The sequence below is a fragment of the Pelophylax lessonae genome (assembly GCF_965119305.1).
Source record: "Pelophylax lessonae genome assembly, chromosome: 9".
In the NCBI taxonomy this organism is placed as follows: domain Eukaryota; kingdom Metazoa; phylum Chordata; class Amphibia; order Anura; family Ranidae; genus Pelophylax; species Pelophylax lessonae.
The window spans coordinates 73,303,648-73,330,468 of record NC_138776.1 but is presented as its reverse complement, the minus strand read 5'-3'; the positions used below and the strand labels follow the sequence as shown (position 1 = coordinate 73,330,468).

General features: G+C 41.9%; 1 protein-coding gene across 2 annotated transcripts in view; it reads left to right on the top strand.

The window, feature by feature from the left end:
* The window catches only part of BNIP3 (BCL2 interacting protein 3), a 64,924-nt gene that overhangs the window by 34,623 nt on the left and 3,480 nt on the right, over positions 1-26,821 (top strand). The window contains exons 3-6 of one of the 2 annotated variants that reach the window (XR_014225732.1): positions 3,761-3,845; positions 8,139-8,245; positions 10,967-11,116; positions 22,704-22,817. Coding sequence is in view for 1 of the 2 variants with exons in the window: in XM_082268317.1 (XP_082124443.1) it covers positions 3,761-3,845; positions 8,139-8,245; positions 10,967-11,116; positions 22,704-22,749 (388 nt within the window). In the remaining variant the exon portion in view is untranslated. Of the gene's footprint in view, positions 1-3,760; positions 3,846-8,138; positions 8,246-10,966; positions 11,117-22,703; positions 22,890-26,821 lie in introns of those variants that run through there. The other variant, XM_082268317.1, reaches the window with a different exon arrangement.

Sequence of the window (26,821 nt, the reverse complement as noted above, 5' to 3'; positions counted from 1 at the left end):
AAATTGTGCTTGGTGAATTCTTATTAATCCATTCACAGTGCTCCAGGTGCTGGGATGTGACAACCGTGGCCTCTTACCAGCTAGCAGCAGGTCACAAGGACCCCCAACGCCTGCGATCCCTTTATTGGGTGGATCAGACCTCTCCTCGATTGCTTGGATCTCTGGCTCCTATATTACTCGAGTTGGACCATGTAGTCCCCCTATACACATAAAGATATAGAAGAACAAATAGCCTCCAATAGTGAAATACTGTTTTATTCTCCAAAAAACATACACTATAAGGTGACAATTAGCCTCTTACTATTTGTTGTGCCCTCCTGGCACTGGGCAATTCGGCAGTACAAAATCGTTTTTTTGGGTCTTAGGAAGATATTCTCCGGGGATCTGCAGCACCCTGTATCTCCTTTCCCCCTTCTTTGTATTGCGGCGGTGGATGTGTATCCCAGCCTCTGTTCCGAATGCCTCACACTGTGAATGGATTAATAAGAATTCACCAAGCACAATTTTGATTGCATGCTATTGCTTGGACTTTTAAACACTACTTGGAGCACATTTATATATTTATACTTTTTTATATATTCTTATGTGATTTTTTTATATATCCTTATGTGATTTTTGTATGGAATTCTTTATATATTTATTTATTGGTTCACTGATCCACACCTTTGTGGATTCATTTACTTTGAGAAGCACAAGCACTTCTTAATTGACGGTTGTCACATCCCAGCACCTGGAGCACTGTGAAGGGATTAATAAGAATCCACCAAGCACAATTTTGATTGCATGCTATTGCCTGGACTTTTAAACACTACTTGGAGCACATTTATATATTTATATTTTTATATATTCTTATGTGATTTTTGTATGGAATTCTTTATATATCTATTTATTGGTTCACTGATCCACACCTTTGTGGATTAATTTACTTTGAGAAGCACAAACACTTCTGAATTGAAATTGCACTGGTATGCACTTTTCTTTGCTAATTGCACCAATAGTAGATCATATATATATTTGTAGCAATTTTTAATCACATATATTACACTTTAAATCACCTATTAATTTTTATAACACGTGATATATTAAGATTACCAGCGCCTTTTTACCTATGATATATACCTATTTATTGTTTTATTACAATTAAAAGGGCAGCAGGTTCAACAATCTTTTATTTAAAGGGCCAGGCGCCTTCTCTTTTCTTTTTATTGACATATTATCTTTTGTTTAATACGGACCAAGAAAAAAAAATTTGATCTGGAGAATGTTAATATATTCCATATAATTATTAAGCATTTTATTAACAATCAGAAAAGCTCTTTGCTTGATGATGCTGTTGTCTTCTCAGCCTCTTGGAAAAACCTTGTTTACAGAGCTCAGTAGCTCAGGCTGCAATTTTCACACAAAGGAATGGCTCATAATACGAGAGATTCATCCCTTATTAGGCAGTTCTGTCCTTGCATGCGTGCCTCAGCCTGTAGGATACATTTAATCTCAGAGGTGCCCTCCTGTCTCCTTAGCTATATTTTGCTGTGAATGTGTGTATACATATTCAGTGTATTTATTTATTACAGTTATATACACTCACCGGCCACTTTATTAGGTACACCTTCCTAGTACTGGGTTGGACCCTCTTTTGCCTTCAGAACTGGCTTAATTCTTCGTGACATAGATTAAACAAGGTGTTGGAAACATTCCTCAGAGATTTTGGTCCATATTGACATGATAGCATCAAGCAGTTGCAACAGATTTGTCGGCTGCACATCCATGATGCAAATCTTCTGTTTCGCCACATCCCAAAAGTTCTCTATTGGATTGAGATCTGGTGACTGTGGAGGCAATTGGAGTACAGTGACCTCATTGTCATGTTCAAGAAACCAGTGATGAGATGACTTGAGCTTTGTGACATGGTGCATTATCTTGCTGGAAGGAGCCATCAGAAGATGGGTGCACTGTAGTCATAAAGGGATGGACATGACCAGCAACAATACTCAGGTACTCCTCTGACATCAACAAGGCATTTTCGTCCACACAACTGCGGCTCACTAGATATTTTCTCTTTCGGACCATTCTCTGTAAACCCTAGAGATGGTTTTGCTTGAAAATCCCAGTAGATCACCAGTTTTTGAAATAACTCAGACCAGCCTGTCTGGCACCAACAACCATGCCACGTTCAAAGTCACTTAAATCCCCTTTCTTCCCCATTCTGATGCTCAGTTTGAACTTCAGCAAGTCATCTTCACCACGTCTAGGTGCCTAAATGCATTGAGTTGCTGCCATGTGATTGGCTGATTACCAGTTTGTGTTACCAAGCAATTGAACAGGTGTACCTAATAAATTGGCCGGTTATTTACAGTGCCAACAACTAACACCGCACCTCACATATTGTACATTCACATCAGTCCCTGCCCTCAAGGAGCTTACATACGGTGTATATACATACTAGGGCAATTAGGACTGTGGCCAATTAACCTACAAAGACAAAGTCTTTAGAGTGTGGGCAGAAAACGGAGTACCCAGAGGAAACCTGAGCATGGAGAACATGTAAATTCCATGCAGGTAGTGTCCTGATTGGGATTTAAATTGCTAAGTCACAATGGGGTTAATTTACTAAAACTGGAGTGTGCAAAATCTGGTGCAGCTCTGCATAGAAACTAGGGATCGACCGATTATCGGCAAAGCTGATGCACTTTCCCCGATATATATCGGAATCGGCCCTCGGAGGTTACCTATATTGCCGATATTTCGGAAAGTGCTTGTACCGGAGTGATGCCTGCAGCTAGAGGCATCACCCCAGTACCGGCGTCCATAGCCGAGGGTCGGCTGTCTTGTAATGACAACCGATGCGGCTGGGAAGCCGCTCAGCTGTCATTACAAGGAGCGGGAGGGGACGTCCCCCCCTGCTCCTTGTAATGACAGCCGAGCGGCTTCCCCCCCCTCCCGCCGCCTTTCGCGGCTCACCCAGGTCTCCAGTCCCACCGGGAGACCTGGGCAACCAACCTGCATGGCCACCAAAGAGAAGACCCGATCAAAGCCACATTCGTTTTTAATCGGGTCTCCATGTAAAAACCCGAAAGTGATGTCATGACATCACTTCCGGGTACTCAGCGCCAAATTAAAAAAAATTACAGCATTCAGAACAGCCAAACTTGGCGTTTTGAATGCTTTTAAGTGCAGAGGAGGGGTTTGGGGTCTTTTAGACCCCAGATCCCCTCCACAAGAGTACCTGTAAAAAGAAAAAAAAAAATAAATATATATATATATATATAAATTTTTTTTTTCTTTTAATGTACGAAAATATCGACCGATACCGATATACGATGACCAAAATATCAGTATCGGCAATAAAAAAAAAGATATCGGTTGATCACTAATAGAAACCAATCCGATTTCAGTTTTTTTTTGTCAAAGCTTAATTGAACAAGCTGAAGTTGAGGCTGATTGGCTGCCATGCACAGGTGCACCAGGTTTTGCACATATATATATATATATATATATATATATATATATATATATATATATATATATATATATAATGTGTGTGTATTACAGACACTGGAAAAACTTAGACATTTATAGGAATTAATAATTTGAATGCGTGTGTGGTCCCAGCCAGGAGCATTTTGGCAAGCAGCTGTGTGGGTATAAGACTAGGAAGGGGATTGGTACGGAAGGCTACCAAATAAGCAACTAAACCAAAGCTGTATAATCTTAAAATTGAAGTTACTGATCTAATCTGTTTTCTTTGTTTTGCCTTTCCAAGCCCTCCTCGATCTCAGACCCCCCAGAGCATCCAGAGACTAAGCGACAGTGAAACCCAGGGCAGCAAAGAAAAAAGCAGCTCCCAGGTAATCCAAGTGATTATTCTTCAACTTTATATATAATCACAGTGAGTCAAAAAACCTTAACCACTTTCATAATTGTCATATTCTATAACAAAGTATCAAATAAACTAAGGTACATGTGGATCTTTCATTTATAGAGACCATTCCAAAGTATGAAATGAACTAAGGCACACGTGGATCACTCATTTATAGAGACCATTAAAAAGGATGAGATTATCTATGTTTATCTGTTTTATTCTTTGCTTACTTTAGGTAGCCCACACAAACAAACCAATAAATTGGAGTCCGGCACGTCCGGAGTTTGTAGCTGGCGGTGTAAGCTCTTCTTGCACAAAGCTAGTTTGCTGCAGCCACTGTGCAAATAACGTTCTAGAAGAACAGGTGTCACAAGCAGCTGGCCGGAGCCATTCACCCGCTTCACCTTTGCTGACTAATCTTGGCCCCATATGGCCTGCAGCTATAATCTTTATGTTCTAATGTTTTACCTTGCTAATGCAAAGACTAACATTGATATAATGTTGTTTAACCTCTTTATGTTAAACATCAAAAATAAATGTTTTAAGTGCATAGTATGGAGTGATTTAAGTACTGCACACTAATGTACAGGAAATCCGATATACAGGGACATTATTTAGGGTTGGCTCACCTCATCCCTTTAAAACAGAACACAAATTAATTACACAGGTTCTGAGGCTAATTTAATGCAGAGAAGGCTCCAAGTGAGTTTAATTACCACCTTAATCAGCCACAGAACCTGTGTGATTAATATGTGTTCTGTTTTAAAGGGATGAGGTGGCAACCCTACTCACAGGAAACCATTGTAGTGAGTGTTTGAAGATTGTATTATAGAATGGTACATTTGATGTTAGAATTGGCCCGCTCCTGTCTGGGCTGTTGTTAGGATCTGGGTACATTAGTATACGGGTGATGTGGTTGCATGTTAAAAATCAGGAACTGGATGAAACTAAAACCGGCCATACATGGATTTAAATATGGCTGGTTTAGTGGGGATTGGCCAGATTTTGATCAATCTATGGACAGGATTATTGTACCCAATTTGATCCATCGATCGACTGGGGTACAACCAGCCTGTCAGATTTTTTTGCATTTGGTTACTGCCAGCGACTACAGCCGCTAACAGTAATTATTGTGTTCTCCCGAATCCCCAATGGGATACAGACGTAAACCTTAGAGGGGTGATAACCCTCTCTAAAGCCTCGTACACACAAGTCGAAATTCAGCCGGGAATTTTCATCCGACGACCGATCTGCCGATTTTTGGCTTGTTAGTATGATGCTTCCGACTCCGACTTTCTCGGCCAAAAAAAAATCTGGTGTGCAGGCTATAAAATTTTTGTCCTCCGTCAAAACACGTCCGATTTTCCTGCAGTCAGTACAGATTTCGACAGGGAAAAATCTTATGAGCAAGACTGGGCATGCTCAGAGAAGAAAGAACACAAAGAAAGCAATCCAACACATGACATCACTTCTGAAGAAGAATTCTGTCGTGCAGGAAAATTCGTGTGCAGCCTAGGCACATTCCAACCAACACAACACCACTCTGAACAAAAGACGGACGATCGGTCGGCGGAAATTCGTTGCGTGTGTACGAGGCTTTACACTTTCCAAAATGAAAACAAAAAGTTTTGCCTTTAGTTCTACTTTAGGGAAAATACCAACTGGGTCTCTGGTATGTAAATTATAGAATCTCTCCCATCTCTGCAACATAGGGAGCAAATAATTTGTAGTCCAGGATAAGACCTGGGAGGGCTGATTACACCACTTGAGATAACACAGGAGAGTACACAGGACAGCACCAAGGGCTCTATCAATCTGATTGCACACTAAATCCTCTGTTTGTGTGAGTAGCTGTGCATTGCATTTTCTTTTTTTTTTTTTTTACTTTTTTCTTTTCTATAACTTTATTTGAAGTGGCACAAAGCAGCGGGGTGGGGGGATGCTCTACACTTTGTGCAGTGACAAGCTGTGCCTTCTAATGCGCTACGGTAAAAATGCTACAGGTCTGCATTTTACCCTGGCTGTGTTGCAGTGTGAATGGGGCACATGGTAAACAATTGTGTTCTATATACCCTAGCAGTGACTGGCATTGATCCAAACACCAATCACTGCACTACATGTGAACGAGCTTTACATTTCTGACAGGATCAAAAGGTATGTTTTTTTTTTTTTTTTTGGTTTTTATTATTTTATTTAATAGGCCAAAATAGAGAAAATGGAACTTCATTCCTAGGGGTCTATTTAAAAAAACATATGTTGGAAGAATGTCACACACAATCGTGCAAGCTGGATGAGTTTTCCCCTGTGTTTTCTGTAATAGAATAACCACTTTGGCTCCGGAAGAATTAACCCCCTTCCTGACCTTTTTTATTTTTTTGCAGTATAAACAAAAAAAAAAGACCAACAATTTTGAAAAAAAAAAAAACACAATTTTTTTTTTTTTTTACTATCTGCTATAAAACACATCCAATAAAAAACATTTAAAAAAAATCTAATTTCTTCATCAACTTAGGCCAATGTGTCATCTGCTGCATCTTTTTGGTAAAAAAAACAATTCCAATAAGCGTATATTGATTGGTTTACACAAAAGTTATAGTGTCTACAAACTATGGGATATATTTATGGAATTTCTTTTTATTCATTTTTTTTTACTAGTAATGGTGGAAATCAGCAACTTATAGCGGGACTGCGATAATGCAGCGGACAAATTGGACACTACCTGACACTTTTTTCGGATCTAGTGACACTAATACAATGGTCAGTGCTAAAAAATATGCACTATCACTGTACTAATGACACTGGCTGGGAAGGGGCTAACATCATGGACAATCAAATGGTTAACTGTGCGCCTAGCCAGTGCTTGTGTACTGTGTGGGGGAAGTGCTTTTACTATTGATCCATGTCCCGACTTTGCTGGAATACAGGATCCATGCCTTTCCTACTAGCAGAACGGCGATCTGCCTTGTTTACATCGATTTCTATAATAGTCAACTCCATTTAGTGGCCAAAATGTGGTGCATTTTTTTCATTGCGGTATTTCAGAAAACTATACTGCATTTTGGCCTCTAGATGGACCGGATGATCACAGGAATTAATTTATTATAGAAAACTAGACATTAAGCCCATTAAATTAACGGGCGCTAGAACATATGTAGCGTCCCTGTTGCCCTAGCAACATCGGGGACACGCGCAGAGCTGACCGAGCGGCTCTCGCGTGTGAGCGCACACCCGCCGCTTCAACATTTTCGCCTGGCCGCCCGAAGTCTCTGCGCTCCAAGTCCCAACGGCTGTCCGTGGGGCACTTGCGCAGTAGCGCAGTCCCACGGACACAGGGACTGGACGCAAAGAGACACTTGTACTTTATATAGTAAGATAAGGGGAAATTGAATCCAGCCTGCATGAATTTGTCTGACAATCTTCCAAAGAATGTTCTATAAATAGACTCTTTAGGATTTACAAACTGACAGTAGACAGTTTGCCCACAATTTAGGACATTCAACCCACACAGAAGATGCTAAGATTACTGCAACAATTTTTTCTATTCTGCTGCAAATAGTAGGTATTACATTATATATATATATATATATATATATATATATATATATATAATACATATTTTGTTTCTGTTTGGTACTGTATATAAATTACATCAAAAACCTACCACAAAAAATGAAGAATCAGAGCTATGACTACGTCACGTTACGTATTTACCTTTGAAAAGATTATCCATAATGAATATGAAAAATGCCATGAAGAAACCTTTGTTCCTTAGTTACTGATATGACTGAGAAATCTGCACAGTATCATTGCTGACCTTTTCCTGAAATGCTAGTTGGCTGGCTGCCCCTGGATACTATGGTTTCCAGGTCATAGACCCAGAACAAGTATGCCATCAGGGATGTCAGAATACTGTTCTATCATATATGGGTGAGTCACTCTGAAAGGTTTGATTTTAGAGAATCAGTGGCCAGAAAACTATTATTTTGAGAAGGTGATTGGCAATGAAGTGTCTCATGATTTCTTCTTATGACAGGCTTCCACAAAATAGGTAAGTTCATGTGCTAAGAACTTGCTGCAAAGCTGCCAAAACATGGAATGGAGCCAGAAGACACGGGGACCACCATTAATTGGTTGGAGCTCGTTGTAGTAGCTCCAATATGTAATGTTAATGCCAGACCGTGCAAAGCAGGATCTTTGAGATAGAATAGCTTAGGTCAGCCTATGGAAGATAATCTGTGTATAATAAGTGTTAATGGTTAATTTGTTCTTTCTATGACAGTCAGAGGAAGATTTTATTGAACGGAGAAAAGAACTGGAAAATCTTTTGAAGAAGAACTCCGATTGGATTTGGGATTGGTCCAGCAGGCCTGAAAATATCCCTCCCAAGTAAGATTATTGTTTTTTTCTCTGGTTACATTTATCAGGACAGATGACATTGTATCCCTATACACAAATAAGGCTTAAAGTGGTAGTAAATACGAAAAGAGGGGGTTCCCCTATAGTGGGACTTTACAGGCACTCCAGTAAATCTACAATAGTATAGTACTGCCTTTTGTGAGCTGTGGTCATCACTCTTTGAAGCTGTTCATTTCAGTTCAAGGGCTCCCCTACTTGGACTTCAGCTATCCAATAGGCCCTGTTGGGAGTCTCCTCACACCTTGGCTGAACTATTGGGCTATTACAACTACTTTTCTTACCATCATTTGAACCTATCACATAGACCTCCTTATGCAAGCAAGATAATTGTCATACAAACGCAGTTAACCACTTAAGCCCCGGAGGATTTGGCTGCTAAAGGACCAGGGGTTTTTTTGCGCTTTTTTACTGTGTGACTTTAACGGACAATTGCGCGGTCGTGTGACGCTGTACCTAAACGAATTTGACGCCCTTTTTTTCCCACAAACAGAGCTTTCTTTTGGTGGTATTTGATCACCTGTGCGATTTTTTGATCACGCGCTATAAACAAAAAAAGAGCGTAAATTTTGCAAAAATAACAATATTTTTCACATTTTTTTTATATGAAATTCCCCAAAAAAAAAGTAAAAATCAAAATTTTTTAACATTTTTCGGCCAATTTGTTTTATGCTACCTATGTTTGGTAAAAAAAATCGCAAAAAGCGTATTTTGATTGGTTTGCGCAAAAGTTATCCCGTTTACTAACAAAGGGAAAGATTTTTGTCATTTTTGTTTTTTTTTTTTTTAACGCGTAATGGCGGCGATCTGCGATTTTTTTTTTCGGTACTGCGACATTGCGGCGGACAGATCGGACCCTTGACTGACATTTTTGACACTTTTGGGGTTACCAGTGACATTACTGCAGTAATCAGTGCTATACATATGCACTGTTACTGCAAAAATTACACTGGCAGGGAAGGGGTTAATTTTATTGGACAGGGAGGGGTTAAGTGTGTCCTAGGGGCGTGATTCTAACTGTGTAGGGACATTCCTATTGGTGTAAAAGCAAAGATCAACCGTTCTACATAGTAGAACGGTCAGATCTCCACTTTTACACAGGGAGAACTGACAGGCAGCTTGTTTACACAAGCTGCTCTGTCTTTCTCCCTTCACAGGAGCGATCGCAGTGTGACTGGCGGACATCGAGTCCGCCGGTCACACGCACTGACTTGCCTGTGAACGAGCCGCGGCGGGCGCGCGCCTCGGCGGGCGCGCGCCCGCCCGCGATAGGCTCGCAAGTCAGTGACAGGCGAGTGACGTACCGATACGTCACTCTGCCTGGCCGGGGCTGACCGCCGCAGTATATAGTCGTGCGGCGGTCGGCAACCGGTTAATAGAGATACTGTAAGCTAAAGAGTACCCCTGAAGAAGAAGTATCACACTTCGAAACGTGTTGGGTTTCCTGCTATTTACAGTACTCACGTTATCTGCATATCCTGTATTTTCATTATTGCTTGCTATGTTTTTAATTTTATGATTATATTTTGTTTCAATAAAATTATTCTTTTGTACTATACTATTGTATGTTTAATGCCTGTAAAGTCCCACTATAGGGGAACCCCCTCTTTTCGTATTTGCATACATATGGGATGTGGCACCTATATCAGGGTCGCCATTGAGAGCAATTTCTTATAAAGTGGTAGTAAAGGCCATTTGTTTATGTTTTACCTAAACTTATGAGGTCTACCTGTAGGTACTGTAAATATCTCCTAAATATACACGTTTAGGAGATATTTACTCATGTAGTCGCTGGTGATATCACTGGTGCATGTGCTCTGAAGAAACGGCATACCCATGCCATCCCTTTAGAGCCCTGTGCCGTAAACAGTGACTCCTGCGTGCATGCATTCAAAGGACTGGAGCCTGCGAACCCGGAAGGAAGACTGGGAGAAGATGGAAGCCCTGTCAGCAGTGACAGTGTGCCGCTGGAGGGCTTAGTTTCTAGTTTCAATTCTGAAAAAAAAAAAAACATTTTTCAATTTCTGCTATATAACATTCCCAAAAAAATGAAAAATCTAATTTTTTTTATACTTTTAGGCCAATTTGTATTCTGCTACATATTTTTGGTAAAAAAATCCCAATAAGTGTATATTGATTGGTTTGTGCAAAAGTTATCGCATCTACAAACTAGGGGAAAGATCTATGTCATTTTTATTTATTTATTTTTTACTAGTAATGGTGGCAATCAGCGATTTTTTTTTTTTTTTTTTTTTTTTTTTTTTTTTTTTTTTAGCAGGATTGCGACATTGTGGCGGGCAGATTGGATATGTATATGTATATAAATATGCACTGTTACTGTACTAATGACCATGGCAGGGAAGGGGCTAACACTAGGGGCGATCAAAGGGTTAAATGTGTCCCGGGGGGGGGGGTTGATGGGCTTGCTGCATGAACATAGAGACCTGTGTTCCTAAATAAGAGGACCACGGGAGCCCTGTGTTCATAACTGACAGAACAGCGGTTTGCTCCCCCCCCACTAGTGGTTCCACGAAGCAGCGTACAGGTACGTCGTTTCGTGGGACAGAACCGACCTGCCGCAGTAAAACTACTGCGGCTGGCCAGCAAGCGGTTAAGAAAACTATGATACTAAACATTCTTAAAAATTGATTTTGATTAACATAAAATTTGATTAACGATATTTTCTTCCCCCAGGGAATTCGTCTTCAAGCATCCGAAGCGTAGCTCCGCTTTGAGCATGAGAAATACAAGTGTTATGAAGAAGGGTGGGATTTTCTCTGCAGAATTTTTAAAAGTTTTCCTTCCTTCCTTGCTATTATCCCACTTGCTGGCTATTGGACTGGGGTAAGTTGTATACTATACAGTATTCGCTGCAAATGACACAGCCATTGACCTTTTATTGATAAAGGCGGAGAACAACCTACAGTAATCCTGAGACAGTAGTCCGAAGTCACTGTGGTTGGTGTGACCACTTTATACAGCTGGAGGCTCATCTCTGCTTCGCTAACATGGAAAACAGAATATCATCTATCTTTACATGATTCAGAAATGAAATATCAGCAAAGCTTAACGTTTTTCACCAAACCAAGGTACTCCGTTAGCATGTACGCATGCCAGATGTTATTCTCCTTTTCTACAGGAGAAAGTGAAACATTATCAAGTATGCTGGGAAATACTGATGGCAATAGCCAGCACTTTTTCATTGTTCTCCCTACTGAATGTTTTAGTTTAATGCCCATCTCCAGCCAAAAACCCTAGTTATGCCTCGTACACACGCAACGATTGTTGGCTGGCCGATCGGCCGTCTTTTGTCCAGTGTTGTTGTGTTGGTTGAAATGTGCTCTAGACTGCACACAAATTTTTTCGGCCAACAACAACCAACTTCAGAAGTGATGTCATGTGCTGGTTTACTTTCCGTGTGTTTTTTCTTCTCTGAGCATGCCCAGTCTTGCTCATCTGATTTTTATCTGCCGAAATCTGTACTGACTGAGGAACAATTGGCCGTTCTGTTGACGGCCAACAAAAATTTTATAGCATGCACACCAGATTTTGTTCGGCCGAAAAGTCCCAGTCGGTTGACAGAAGCATCATACTAACAAGCCGACAATGGGCCGATCGGACGTTGGCTGAAAATTCACGGCCAACAATCGTTGCGTGTGTATGAGGCTTTAGACTTACCGGTGATGGTATTTCTAGGAGCCTTTCAGGACAGCACCTGGAGAGAGCGCAGCTCCACCCAATTCTCCCAGAAAACACTGCAGACTTTAAAATCCCTCCTCTTCCACCATGCCTTCAGTTATAGAGTAGCCCCTGACATGCTGAAAAACATAGCACAGAACAACAAACAACCATAACCAACAAATAACCAACCACTAAGTCATATTTTAGGAAAAAACAGAGAGGGTAGAAGCTGCTGTCCTGAAAGGCTCTTAGAAATACCTTCACTGGTATATCTAACTAAGGTTTTTTCCCAAATCGCCTTTAAGGACAGCACCTGGAGAGGATAACCGAGAATCTTACCCTAGGGAGGGACCACTGTCTACAGTACCCTCCTACCGAAAGCCTGATCTGCAGCCAACAGTAGGTCCAGCTTATAGTGCTGAAGGAAAGTAGAAAAGCTTGACCAGGTAGCTGCCATTGACTTTGTAGAGTGGGCAGCAATACCCCCCTAAGCCATTCTTTGATTGCCCATTTAAGGCACCTCCCCAAAGTATTTTTGGAGGCCTTTTCTTCTTTTCGGGATCCTGAGAAGATTATGAGAAGTTCATTTGAGTTCCTTAATGCCTTGGTTAAGGTTAGGTACTGTACCTGGCACCTTCTCCTTTGTATTAGCTGAAGCCAAAGAAAAAGTAGGTGGTACTATTTCCTGAGTACAATGAAAAGACATAGAAATTTTAGCAAGAAAATCCAGATTCATTCTGAGAACCTCCTGGTCCGGAAAAATAACTATAAAAGGTTCTGCGACTGACAAGGCCTGAATCTCGCTTATTCTTTGGGCCGAAGTAACCCCAACTAGAAAAATTTAGAGAACCAGAAATCAGAAAGTCTTTAGAACTAAATTATTCAGAGATACTTCTTCTAAGGGTTTAAACTGAGCTTTTGTGAACCTTTGTAACACGAGACAAATCCCATTTAGGAAAAACTTTAAGGACCACAGGCCTGTTCCGTGCCAAGGCCCTGGAAAACCTAATAATCAAAACTTCTTGCGATAGGGTTGCCTCCAAAAAAAAAAAACTGAAGGAGCTGCCACTTGGGTTTTAGGGTGCTAGCTGCCAACCCCTTCTTCATTCCTTCATGGAGGAATTCCAAAACTAAAATTGTATTTTTAACTTGAAGCACCTTGGAAGGGCACCAGAAATTATATTTCTTCCATACCTTTATGTGGATTACTCTTGTCACTTTTTTCTACTAGAAAGAATTGTGGCAATAAATTGCTCTGGCAGACCCCTTGTCCTTAAGAGGTCTTCCTCAGAAACCAGGCTGGTAACTTTTGACAATCCGACTCTGGATGGTTCAGGGCTCCCTGTGATAATAGGTCCCTCCATGAGCAGGAGTTTTCAGAGGGGCTTCATGGCTAAATTTAGAAGTCTTGGGAACCATGGCCTCTTCTGCCAAAAATGAGTAATCAAGATCAAATCTGTGATCTCTTCCTTAAATTTCCTGAGGACTAGAGGTATCAGCTGGAAGGGGGGTAAAGCGCAGCACAAGGAGAAGTCCCATGAATGAGCAAGGGTGTCTAGTCCCCAGGCCTGATCTTCCCTGTGAAGAGAAAAGAATATTGGCGCTTTTACATTTTGTTGGTTCACAAATAGGTCGACTTTTGTTTCTTAAAGAATGGTCAAACATTCCCATAGACACACTCCTAAACCTTGTGGACAGCATTCCCAGAAGAGTTGAAGCTGTTATAGCTGCAAAGGGTGGGCCAACTCAATATTGAACCCTACGGACTAAGACTGGGATTCCATTAAAGTTCGTGTGCAAGTAAAGGCAGGCGTCCCTTTAGGTAATGTAGTGTAGGTTTTGATAGAGCTTACAATTTCCCAATTCTAGTTTTTGATTGCTCAAAGATGCATAACCAAGTTGAGTATTTTATCTGGAAACATACTTGAACACAGTGCTGGTGTTGAAGGTCAGTCTGCCTAAAAGTGATATTTTAGTAGTAGGAGAAACCTAGGGAGCTAAATCAACCCCATGCGTTTATGTCTTGGATACTCCAACAGCGAAATCACCTTACCATATTATCCATGTCAGTTCCTGTCAACCTGTACATTTTGCCTGTTTCTGTCTATCTACATGTCTTCTGTTCTATTCCTAATTATTTAAAGTGGCTGTAAACCCTTACATATACCCACTGAAGTGACTGGCTTTAGGTGATACACAGAGATGAAACAAATCCTCCTATATAAGTTGTACCTGTTTATTTGCAGCTCTCTCATGTTTACAGCCTCCTAAAACACAGTTTATACAGCATTTATGAGCTCCAGGAGGCGGGGTGGCGGATATCTCTCAGGATTGCTTGATGTCCACATAAACTGTTGGGAGTGACTCATGCAGATCGCAGAGGAAGGAGGGAACAGCCAGAAATCACACATAAGTGCTTTGGATTAAGACAAGCACACACTATAGAAGGATATGTTTTGTTAATTTTTTCATTTCAGAGGTTTACAACCACTTATAAATAGAGATCCAACAGTGAATGGGACTGTTCATACTGGCCACACCAGGTTTGCAGACCCAAGAACCCAAGATCAGAGATCTCACTTATAGACTTCCTGCGAAATGTAGTCACTTGGGGACTGGGAGAGATTCTTAAAGAGGTTGTAAACCCCAATTTTTTTTTTTCAACCTGCAAGAGGACACTGAAAAAGCAACCGTGCTGAATGCTTTTTTCTCGTCAGTCTTTACACAGGAAACGGAGGGGTACACTGACCATGACTGTATGGTTAGTAGTAATACACAGGATTTGCCACTATGGCTAACAGAGGGTGAAATCAGGGAAAGGCTGGATAAACTTAACACAAACAAATCACCAGGCCCGGATGGCGTACATCCGAGAGTACTCAAGGAACTCAGTAAGGTTATATCCAGACCACTGTTCCTGATCTTTGCTGACAGTATTAGGACAGGGGATGTACCAGGGGATTGGAAGAAAGCTAACGTGATTCCGATATTCAAAAAGGGCCAGAGGCATATCCCGGGAAATTATAGGCCTGTCAGTTTGACATCAATAGTATGTAAACTTCTGGAGGGGATGATAAGGGACTATATCGTAGAGTTTGCTAAAGACAACAACATCATCAGCAGTAATCAGCACGGGTTTACAAATGGGCGTTCTTGTCAAACCAATCTCTTAGCATTCTACGAGGAGGTGAGCTGTGAGCTAGATAGGGGCAGACCAGTGGATGTGGTGTACTTGGATTTCGCTAAGGCGTTTGATACAGTTCCCCACAAGCGCTTAATTTATAAAATAAGGTCTGCAGGTATCGAAAGCAGGGTTTGCTCTTGGATACGGAACTGGCTTAAAGGGCGTGTCCAAAGGGTGGTAATAAACAGCGCATACTCAGACTGGTCTGAGGTTGTAAGCGGGGTGCCCCAGGGCTCAGTCCTGGGACCAACCTTGTTCAATTTATTCATAAACAGCATTGAGGACGGGATCAGTAGTTCAATATCAGTTTTTGCAGATGACACAAAATTGGGCAGGGCAATAACTGCACAGCATGAAGCAGATATCCTACAGAATGACCTGGACAAAATTACAGAGTGGGCAAGGACATGGCAAATGAGGTTTAACGTGGAGAAGTGTAAGGTTTTGCACTTGGGGACTAAAAACATAAAAACACAATACACGTTAGGAGGGGAACCCTTGGGGGAATCAAAAATGGAGAAGGATCTGGGAGTCTTGGTTGATGATAGATTAGGCAACAGCATGAAATGTCAAGCGGCAGCTGCCAAAGCCAGCAGAATATTAGCATGCATAAAGAAAGGGATGTATTCCAGAGATAAGACTATAATCCTTCCACTTTATAAAACTCTGGTCCGACCGCATCTGGAGTATTCTGTCCAGTTCTAGTTCTGGTCGCCAGTCCTCAGGAGGGATATGTTGGAGCTGGAGAGAGTCCAGAGAAGGGCAACTAAACTAATTAGGGGATTGGAGGACCTTGACTATGAAGAGCGTCTACAATCGCTTGATTTATTCTCCCTGGAGAAGAGACGTCTGAGGGGGGACATGATAGCAATTTATAAATATCTTAATGGGGATCCCAGCTTAGAAAAAAAGCTGTTCAGTCGAAGGGATTCCATGAGGACTCGAGGGCATACAATGCGATTAGAGGAGAAGCGTTTTAATCACAGGCAACGTGGGGGGTTCTTTACTGTTAGGGCTACAAGATTGTGGAATTCTCTACCACAAGAGGTGGTTTCTGCGGGTAGTATGGTGGCTTTCAAAAGACTCTTAGACTTACATCTCAAGGATCAGAACATTCAGGGGTATGTGAGATGAGTACAGCCACACACACCTACACAGGTTGAACTGGATGGACTATTGTCTTTATTCAACCTCACCTACTATGTAACTATGTAACTATGTAACTATGTAACTAAGAGAAACATATAATGAGCTAGTATGCATCGCATACTAGCTCATTATGAAATACTTACCTTAGAACGAGCCCCCGCCGTGCCGCCCGCTTACCTGTATGACTGGCGACATGTCCAGTCGCCCGTCTTCCGGGATCGCGGCATCCGGCCATCTGATTGGCCGGAGCCGCGGTGACGTCACTCACGCGCGCGGGAGCCGACGGTCACGGCACGGGGCTCTGAAGGAACGGCACCAGCGGCCGTTCCTTCAGAGCGCATGCGCCAGTGACGTCACTGGCTGCATGTAAGGTAAATATCTCCTAAACGGTGCATGTTTGGGAGATATTTACAGTACCTATAGGTAAGCCTTATCATAGGCTTACCTATAGGTACAACTTGCAGAGGAGGGTTTACTTCCTCTTTAAGTCCTGTGTAGGTTCCAAGAGACTTGGAGCTTTCACTCAGCTGGGGTGGCCTCGGGAGCTAAAAGCAGGGGCATTTAAGAAGCTAAAAAAGGCTTTTGGATTTCACACTCCATGGGCATAACACAGGTTCACTTTAACCTCATTTGAGGTATACATATCTATCTACATACCTGTCAACACTTTAAACAATTAAAAATAAAGTGAGTCAATCCTAAAAATTTAGCAAGATCATAAATCACCTATAATTGCTTTGAAGGTTATACAAACAATTTGTTTCTACATTTACTTCCCATAAAAACCAGAGCTAATGGCAGCTCTGCTGCATTAAACCATCATTTCTAGTCATCTTGCTCTGTTTTGGTCGAACTTCTGTACAACAAGCTAAAGTATTTCGCAATAACATTCCATATAACTTTGTTTACTCTATAAAGTCCTATTAAATGTAAGGGGTGCTGACCCAGTAATCTTACTGTAAATTGACTTCCCAGGTTAATTATTTCTAGAAATGATATCAGTGCTGAGTCACATTAGGTCAATCTGTGCAATGTTTTTGTTTTTACTGAATATTGCCCCTTCTTTTGTTTTCTGTTTCCAGGAGCATTTCAGGTGTTAATGCAAATATGTAAAAGGTATAACCTGGCTTTTAGAGCTCCTCTGGTAAACGAGCCTTTCCTAACTACTTTGTTTGCAGGGTAGGGAACCGTTTAGTTTTACCTTCGTCTGTTTGATTCTTATGTAGCTGAGTTTGGAGGAGTGAATGAAGTGTGTAACTTACAGTCACCTCCATTCTCACAAATCCTAGTAATGCTTTGAGTTCTGGTCAGTGCTCCCATTCCAGGTCAGTGCTCCCATTCCAGGTCAGTGCTCCCATTCCAGGTCAGTGCTCCCATTCCAGGTCAGTGCTCCCATTCCAGGTCAGTGCTCCCAATCCAGGTCAGTGCTCCCATTCCAGGTCAGTGCTCCCATTCCAGGTCAGTGCTCCTATTCCAAGTCAGTGCTCCTATTCCAAGTCAGTGCTCCCATTCCAAGTCAGTGCTCCCATTCCAAGTCAGTGCTCCCATTCCAGGTCAGTGCTCCCATTCCAGGTCAGTGCTCCCATTCCAGGTCAGTGCTCCCATTCCAGGTCAGTGCTGCCATTCCAGGTCAGTGCTGCCATTCCAGGTCAGTGCTGCCATTCCAGGTCAGTGCTGCCATTCCAGGTCAGTGCTCCCATTCCAGGTCAGTGCTCCCATTCCAAGTCAGTGCTCCCATTCCAAGTCAGTGCTCCCATTCCAAGTCAGTGCTCCCATTCCTGGCCAGTGCTCCAGTTTTGGATAAGGACACTATGCCCGGTCCCAGTTAAACTGGCTTCCAGTAAATTCAGCCTTTGCTTCCATCCCTTCCTTTTCCACAGTGTACAAGCCTGTGGGAAACTCTTTGATCTCAAGTTCTGGAAGTAGATCTGACATAGTCCTACAAGCGTGTTTGGACATGAAAGGGCAATTTGAGCACCTTAGTCAACCGTATTAGTGGGCTCACAAATATGGCAACCTAGTTTGGCCAAATGTCTTTCTTGGTGCTACTGTAAAGTAGCTAAGAATATTGCCTGTGTTGTGTTCTGGTGTGAAAAGTCTAGTGTTCTTAGTCTTACTAAGAAATGGCAGATTGATGAGACAACCTAATTCCTCCAAGCTTCCAGATAATCTGGTCATTTATTTCTCTGGTACTATTATTTGTATAGCACTGTCATATTATTTGTATGCCTTCTTTCCACAGCTTCTCACCACCTGCTTACCTATTTGTTGTGCATTATTGAACTATGTATGTTCAAAAAAATTCAACCATCCACACAAACAAGGTGGATACAGGAATCCCACCAGCTGGAACATTGTATTCTGGTAGCGGGACTATCCACTGCCAGAATACATTTATCAACAAAAGTTGACAAACAGGAACGGCCACACATGGATTGAAATTTGGCTGGTCACTGGTGAACCGGACGGATTTTAATTAATCTATGGCCATCTTCAAGTGATTGTAAAGTCTTGTGTTTTTTTTTTTCTTTAGATAACACACGTTATACTTACCTTCTCTGTGCAGTTGGTTTTGCACAGAGCAGCCCGGATCCTTCTCTTCACGGGTCCCTCTTCATTCGTCCTGGCTTCTTCCTTCTGTTGAGTGCCCCCACAGCAAGCAGCTTTCTATGGGGCACTCGAGCCGAGCTGCAGCTCAATTTTTCTATTCAGAACAGAGCTGCTGTTTGGCCCCCGGCCCCTCTCTCTCCTGATTGGCTAACTGACTTTGACGGCAGCGGGAGCCAATGGCGCCGCTGCTGTGTCTAAGGCAATCAGGAGTGAGAGTCCTTGGCGGCCAAGGGACTCGTGGATATCGCTGGATAGAAATGGGCTCAGGTAAGTATTAGAGGGTGCTGAGGGGGCTGCTACACACAGAAGGCTTTTTATCTTAAATAATAAAATGCAATAGGATAAAAAAACCTTCTGCCTTTACAACCCCTTTAAAGTCTTCTTCAAGAGTTTTGAATATTTATAAAACAAGTGAATTCATTAAAGAGGGTAAAGTGAGTCAGAGCTGCTAAAATATGTCAGAATTACATAAAGTGTTTGAGCATAAACGTTGGTGAAGAAGAAAGCCATGGTATGGTTGGAATGCCTTATGATGTATTTGCACTGTAAATAATTCATAGGTGATACCATCCATTCCCTCTGTCTATAAACATATATAATTAGGCCTTGGTTGAACATCTTAACAAGATGGTTAATGGGCAGAATTTTTCAAACTTCCTGTTATTCCTGTTATCTCCCAAATGAGACTGCCAGATTCAAACTATTAAAACAGATCGGTCAGGATGGAACATATCTCATTTATCCTCCCTGGCTGAGTAAAACCTAAGGTGTGGAATATGGATTGCACTGTCATATATAGTTTACAGCAGGGATTCCCAAACTGCGGCCCTCCAGCTGTTGCAGAACTACACATCCCATGAGGCATTGTAAAACTGACATTCACATACATGACTAAGCATGATGGGAATTGTAGTTCCTGAACAACTGGAGGCCCATAGGTTGGGAATCCCTGGTTTACAGTATCAGATATAAAATTCTGCCCCTCCATTCAATGAACCATTTAATGAAAAGACAACTTTTCCTGGAATGCCATTTCTGGCCTCCTAATGCTATTTACCTGGCTACATTTTGCTTCAGGGCTTTGGAGTCATGAATCCAAAAACCAGCATATAGCAAACAAAAGGAATGGAGATGTTTTGAATTATACATTATAGTTCCATGGTGATGGCTTAGAAAATATTGGATTGAGGGGTCATGCCATTGCTGACCTCCTTCTGAAACGGACAGCTTTCTGGCTTATAAGATAACCCAGTGGTCTCCAGACTGCGGCCCAGATGCGCTCCTTAGCTTTCCTTTTTCTGGCCCTTAGGGCACTATTCATCTCACTGATATGGAACACTATTCTGACAACAAAAATGGGGCATAATTCCTGCCACTGGTACCAACAATGGGGTACTATTCCTCCCCCTAATACCAAAGATGGGGCACTGTTTACTCCCACTGATGCCTGGAAAGTGTTATATTCCCACTGGCCACAGACTGCCCCCCCCCTCCCTAAATTCTTAAGGACAGTAAACTGGCCCTTTGTTTAAGAAGTTCGAAGACCCCTGTACTAACACATTAGGTCTAGTATTTTAAAGAGCAACTTTATCCTGTTGTACTCACAACTCCAGGCAAACAGAGTATGGCTCACTCCTAGGAATGAATGGGACCATGGAACGCTTGTGCTGTAAGGTGAGGATATGTTGGGGACATTTTAGTTACAAACATTGTGTAGCGTAGAGTGAAGGGTAAAGAATGCTGGAATGAGGCTCAGGTTAGTATTTTACTAAGCTGGCTACACCCCCTGTGGTTGGTGGATTATTGAAAAGACAACTGTACTAAAGTGACATTTGTCCCTTAAGTCACTGTTCTGGAATAAGTATACTGATTATAAAGTCCAATTGGAATCAGAAGTCCTAATCTGCTTTTTTTTTTGGCTGTAAATATTGAAGCAAGAGTCTCATCCAGGCAGCTAGCATTAAACTAAGGAGGGGCCAGCAATGGCAGTCTTGATGTTTCTCTCATAACAGGTTTTTCCTTTAAAGATGAACTCCTGACAGACCGCCTAATACACAGATACATATAATTGTATTTGCCAAAGAATTTGCATTTCTGTCCTTCCAGTTTTGAGATTTCTGCTCTTTCATTCAGCACAGCCAGGTGGATGACACCTCTTACTCTGTTATAGTAATAGACTGTAGGATATTCTGTATGCCCAAGCTGCTGGCTAGACCGTGACCAAGCAGAAGGAGACTGATGGTCAACTCTCTGCTCTTTGTTATCATTATGCACATTTGCATGCAACATATTACTGGTTGCAATCAGATGTGTTGCATGGATATACAAGGAGAGAAGGCCTGCTCCTCCCACTCCTTCTCTGAGTTCTAATGTACAGCGGTATTTATTGCATTAAATAAAAAAATATATACATTGAATAATGTGTTAAATGAATACAGATACTGTAGGTGTTCATTGTTTCTTATGTCTGACTGGAGTTCACCTTTTAGACACATAGGGGGTGATTTACTAAAACTAGTGCAGCTGTGCATAGTAACCAACCAGCTTCAAACTTCAGCTTGTTCATATAGGCTCCATTCACACCTGGGCGTTCCGGAATCGCAGGCAGAATCAGGTATTTCTGCCTGCGATTCCATAATGGTTGCAAAACACAAGACGCATTTGCGATGCCATTACTCCTTAACAGCACCCCAATTGCGATAATTTTGCGGCGATTGTTGCACACTATATCCCTTTCTAACCAATGACACAAGAAAGCTCCTAGTTCACTCTCTGGTCATCTCGCACCTTGACTACTGCAATTCCCTTCTCGCTGGCTTTCCACTACATAGGCTATCCCCCCCTTCAATCCATCATGAATGCTGCCGGACTCATCCACCTTACCAGTCACTCAGTGTCCGCTATTCCGCTCTGTCAATCCCTCCACTGGCTTCCGCTTACCCAACTAATTAAATTCAAAATCATTACAAAAACTTACAAAGCCATCCACAATTTAGCCCCCAGTTACATCACTAACCTGGTCTCATTATACCAACCTAATCGCTCTCTTTATTCCTCTCAAAACCTCCTGCTCTCTAGCTCCCTCGTCACCTCCTCCCATACTCACCTCCAGGACTTTTCCAGAGCCTCTCCAATACTATGGAACTCCTTACCCCAATCTGTTCGATTTATCTTCTACTCTATTAGCTTTTAGACGATCTCTGAAGACCCTCCTCTTCAGAGAAGCCTATCCTACCTGCACCTAACACTTTACTCCCTTTCTTCATCAGCTCATCCCCCCACAGTTATTGCCTTTTGTTTCACTTTGCCCTCCCTTCTAGATTGTAAGCTCTAACGAGCAGGGCCTTCTAAGTCCTCCTGTATTGAATTGTCTTGTAACTGTATTGTCTTCCCTCATATTGTAAAGTGCTGCACAAACTGTTGGCACTATATAAATCCTGTATAATAATAATATCCCGTTGTAATTGCGGCAAGTTACAACACGCGCCGCTGTCACCCAAAAGAAGCTCCTGCTCTTTTTTGAGTGACAAGCTTTTCGCATTGCAATTTTGCCATGATCACAGCGCGATTTAAGAAATAATGGCATTGTAAACGCGTTCCACGTTTTGCCGCAATTCTGTAACGCCCCGGTGTGAATAGAGCATTCAGCTTTGATAATAAAACCTGGAAGCTGATTGGTTACTGTGTACAGCTGCACCAGATTCTGTATCCACCAGTTTTAGTAAATCTAATCTGATTGCCCTTGCATGAATGTTCAGTAACCATTTCAACCAAAACCTATTTCCTTTTCTCTTCTCTTTTTTTTAGGGTTTATATTGGAAGGCGTTTGACGACCTCCACCGGTACATTTTAAAATGGAGAGAGTGGAGCTTTATTCAAGCATGAGAAGACAGCAGACCTCCGATCATCATATTCTGCTCTGTAAATGAATGTTGTTTATAAAGCCTATTATTAGTTGGGGGATAATAACCTCTTTAATGAAGATAACCGTTTCATCCACTGTGAATTGTAGTTGTTTAAAAGAACATTTCTGTACAGGTGAAAAAAATGATTACGCTTACTTGTTCAGTTGACATTAGCTTGATTTCAGTACCCAATATACTGTCAACGGTGGAGAATAATCTCGTTGCCTCCATGCTGGGCTTTGTATGTTGCCATGGTTCATTAGATTCCATAGGTGTACATTGTGGTGGTACTTTAATTTTTTTTTTTTTTCTAGCTATGACTGCAGCATAAGAAATAGGGTCAACAGTGTTTGCAAATGCTATTCTTTGAATGTTGATGATCCTCACTGCCGAATACACTAAACACTGTTTTCTAAAGGGCAGGAAAATAGCTTCATCTGTATAAGAAATAGTAGAGCAGAGAAAGGCTTAACGTTTTAAGTCTGGCTAGGGAAGCCCCTCTACCCCAATCTAGCTAATCACCCCATTCATTTAAAAAAAGATAACTAATCCTAAATGGTCATGTGATACGCTGGGTTATTTTTGCTTCTTCAGAGTGGGAGTCCATCTTTAATTGCCCACATCACTGCCTAAATGACATGAACCCATTGCCTGTCCATAAGCAACGGGTAGGGCCGCATCGGTGGATAATCAGTCTGCACTCATGGAAGAGGTGCCATTGAGGGTCACGTGATGGTGGATTTAGGTAAATTAAAAGGGGCTTTAAAAAATTGTGAATGAGCAGGAGAGAAGAGGGTTGCCAATTTTGCCTGGAGATGGGCATTAAAGCAAGGGTGCCAAACTGGTCTTGTTCGGATGCAAGTGGCTGTTTTAGCTGCCCATGGTCAGTTTAACATTTCAACATTTTTAGATATCATAGGCAAAGGTTAACCTAACCTGCCGGATAATTTTTTGCTGTCTTTATCCTGATGGGAAATTTTCCCTTCACTTCCTGTCCAAGATGCAACATGAAGTGAAAGAAAATTCCCACATAAGGTGAATTCCCCTGTTTTCACTGGAACAGATGTCCCCATTGTAAGCCTGGCCTTACCTTCCATCCATATACTGGTTACAAATGTAAAATGTTGAATGTATCATCATCCCTTTCTATAACAGTGACAATGGTCACCCAGGCAAATAGAGAAGGTGAGCCCATCTAAGTGGATCTCGGACAGTAATACAAGCCTGATGGGGTTCTATTCCTTCCATACTCTATCTGAAAGGGGTAAAAAAGGCTATACGTACATTATTTTTGTTAGTATTGCTCATTTTTAATCTTGCACGCATCATTTAATAAATATTTTTTATATGATACCTAATTTAAAGTGGTTTTAAAGCCTAAACATTTTTTACCTTAATGCATTCCCTGCATTAAGGTAAAAATGTTTAGGCATCAGCATCTCCCCCCCCCCCTTTTTTACTTACCTGAGCGTCATTTGATCCAGCGCTGTGCAAGTCTGCAGCTCTTCTCCCCCCACACTTCTGGGTTTGCTGAGGCACCAGGAGTCATTGGCTAGCAGGGCTGTCAATCAAAGCCAGTGACTGGGGGCAGGGCTGAGTCCTGCTGTCTGTGTCAATAGATGCAGCGAAGGGGTTCTGGAGCGAGCACGCACAAGTGCCCCCATGGGAAGCGGCTTCCCATGGGGGCACTGGACATAAAGGAGGGGCCATGAGCACCAGTGTTCGCGGGGGACCCAGAAAGAGGAGGTTCACAGCCACTCTGTGCAATTTCATTGCAAGTAAAGATATGTTTTGTTATTTTTTATTTATTTTTTTAAATTTTACCTTTACAGTGGCTTTAATTCTGACCATTATTAGAGCAGCCCCTTACAGGGTTTTTTTAATGTAGTTTCCAACTAATTTTCAAGTCATCAAATGAGTGAGCTTTCAGGGACCTATAGGGAGTGCATGCTTTGTAATATACTGTATTTGAGTACAGATGTTGCTCCTGGTAGTCTAACACTGAGCTCAAGAAAAGTAGATCGGGGTTGTAGCCATGTATGTTTGGTCCCTATAGACGGCCTGGCACCTAAATCAGTTGTGACTGCAGGACAGAGTCCTTCCCAGAGCTGGAAGCCAAGAAAGGACCTGAAATGAATATGGCTCAAGAGAACTACTACATGGCATCAGTTATAGCTGTTTTTTGTTTTTTAAATGGGAAGCCCACTGTAAATGGGGGTCAGCTGTCCTTCTACTGTTGTCGGTAGTCCCATCTCCATCACTACATCTGCTTTGGCAGAAATTGAAAAATCTATTAACACATCTGTGTGTGTGCACATAAAGACTTTTCTGGTAATGAGAAAATAGTGATAGTGTTTTTACGTGGTTTAATAACCACAGGAAAAAAAATTGTTGGTAAAGGAGAAGTTGTCTGCAGTTTATTAAAACAGAAGAAAACATTTTACCAGACAAGGATGCGGAGATATAGCAAGGCTGACAAAGGAACATTGTTGTACTGGTGACAACGGTGTTGTATTTATGCTGCTCTTAGCACCAGAAAGTTATTGGTGACATTACACTTACAGGCCTAAATTCCCTTCCCACCATCCTGCAGGCCCTTGTATGTAACACAGACCTTAAGGGCTCGTTCAAACCAGCTACTGTATTCTAATGCCGCGGCTGGTGTGCGGTGCTTCTGAGATCAGCGCAGTGATGTGTTGATCTCGACACATTGCACTGTTTTTTTTTTTCCTTTTTTAAACAAACTTTATTGAGATGTCACACAGACATCTCAAAGTTCAATTGCCAGCCACGGAGTGCAAGGCAAGTGGACTTCCTTGCAGTGAGCTGCTCTGAAATTTTTTTATACTAACGCCTTATTGAGTATTCAAGGTGAGCACGGCTTCACCTTATTACTTATATTCACTTTGCAAATTAAACAGCATTTATTTCTTAAGTAAATCCATGCCACTGCCTCTATTGCAGTGAGAATAAAACTCATACATATGCACTATGATGGCTTCTGAAAGAGGTGGATGCCTGGGATGGTGTAAGCTAGGACATTGGCACTGTAGAATTTACTGATCTGAGGTCTGTGTTATTACATAGTGGGGATGATAAGAAAGATTTGGGGGGGGGGGGGGGGGTCACTGGGTGTAAAAGCCGCTGTATGACTAGGAAAACATTTTCAACTGGTTACACTTGGATCCGGTGCATACTAATGTGGCATTAAAATCTGCTGCTAAAGTTTTTTCCTGATACTGTTGTCACTGCAGTGCAGATGGAAAGCACCTGCATTCTTAGGTGTGCTGTGTCCCATGGCGCAAGTAAAGCCCCGTACACACGGTAAGATTATCGAACGATCTGTCGTCCGTTTTTTGTGGCATGCTAGTCTGATGTGGAAAGTGAAGAGGTTATTTTCATACGAATTTTCCCGTACGACAGAATTCTACTTCAGAAGTGATGTCATGTGTTGGATTGCTTTGTATGCGTTCTTTCGTCTCTGAGCATGCCTAGTCTTGCTCTTAAGATTTTTTTTCCGTTGAAATCTGTACTAATTAGACAAAAATCGGACATTGTATTACGGACCACAAAAATTTTATAGCCTGCACATCAGGATTTTGTCAGCCGAAAAGTCGGAGTTGGCTGTCGAAAGCAACATACTAACAATCCAAAAATCGGCACATCGGTCGTCGGACGAATTTTCCCTTCAGATTTTCTTATCGTGTGTACGGGCGTTAAGGCTTCTTTCACACAGGCAGACTGATCGGGTCCACCTGTCAATTTTTCAGACAGACCTGATCAGACCCTTCATTATCCCCTATGAAGCTGTGGATGTAAATATACTTGTGTCCGTTTACACCCTCCGATCCACTAAAAACAGACTGATGGAGATCCGTTCCGTATCTACCAATTGAATCGGATGGCAGTTGGGTGTAAATGGACAGGCGGTTCATTTACATCCAACTGCCCATAGAAGAGAGTGGACATGGACCAGCTATCCACAAACAGATTCCCTGCTGAGCAGGCGAACTCCTCGCA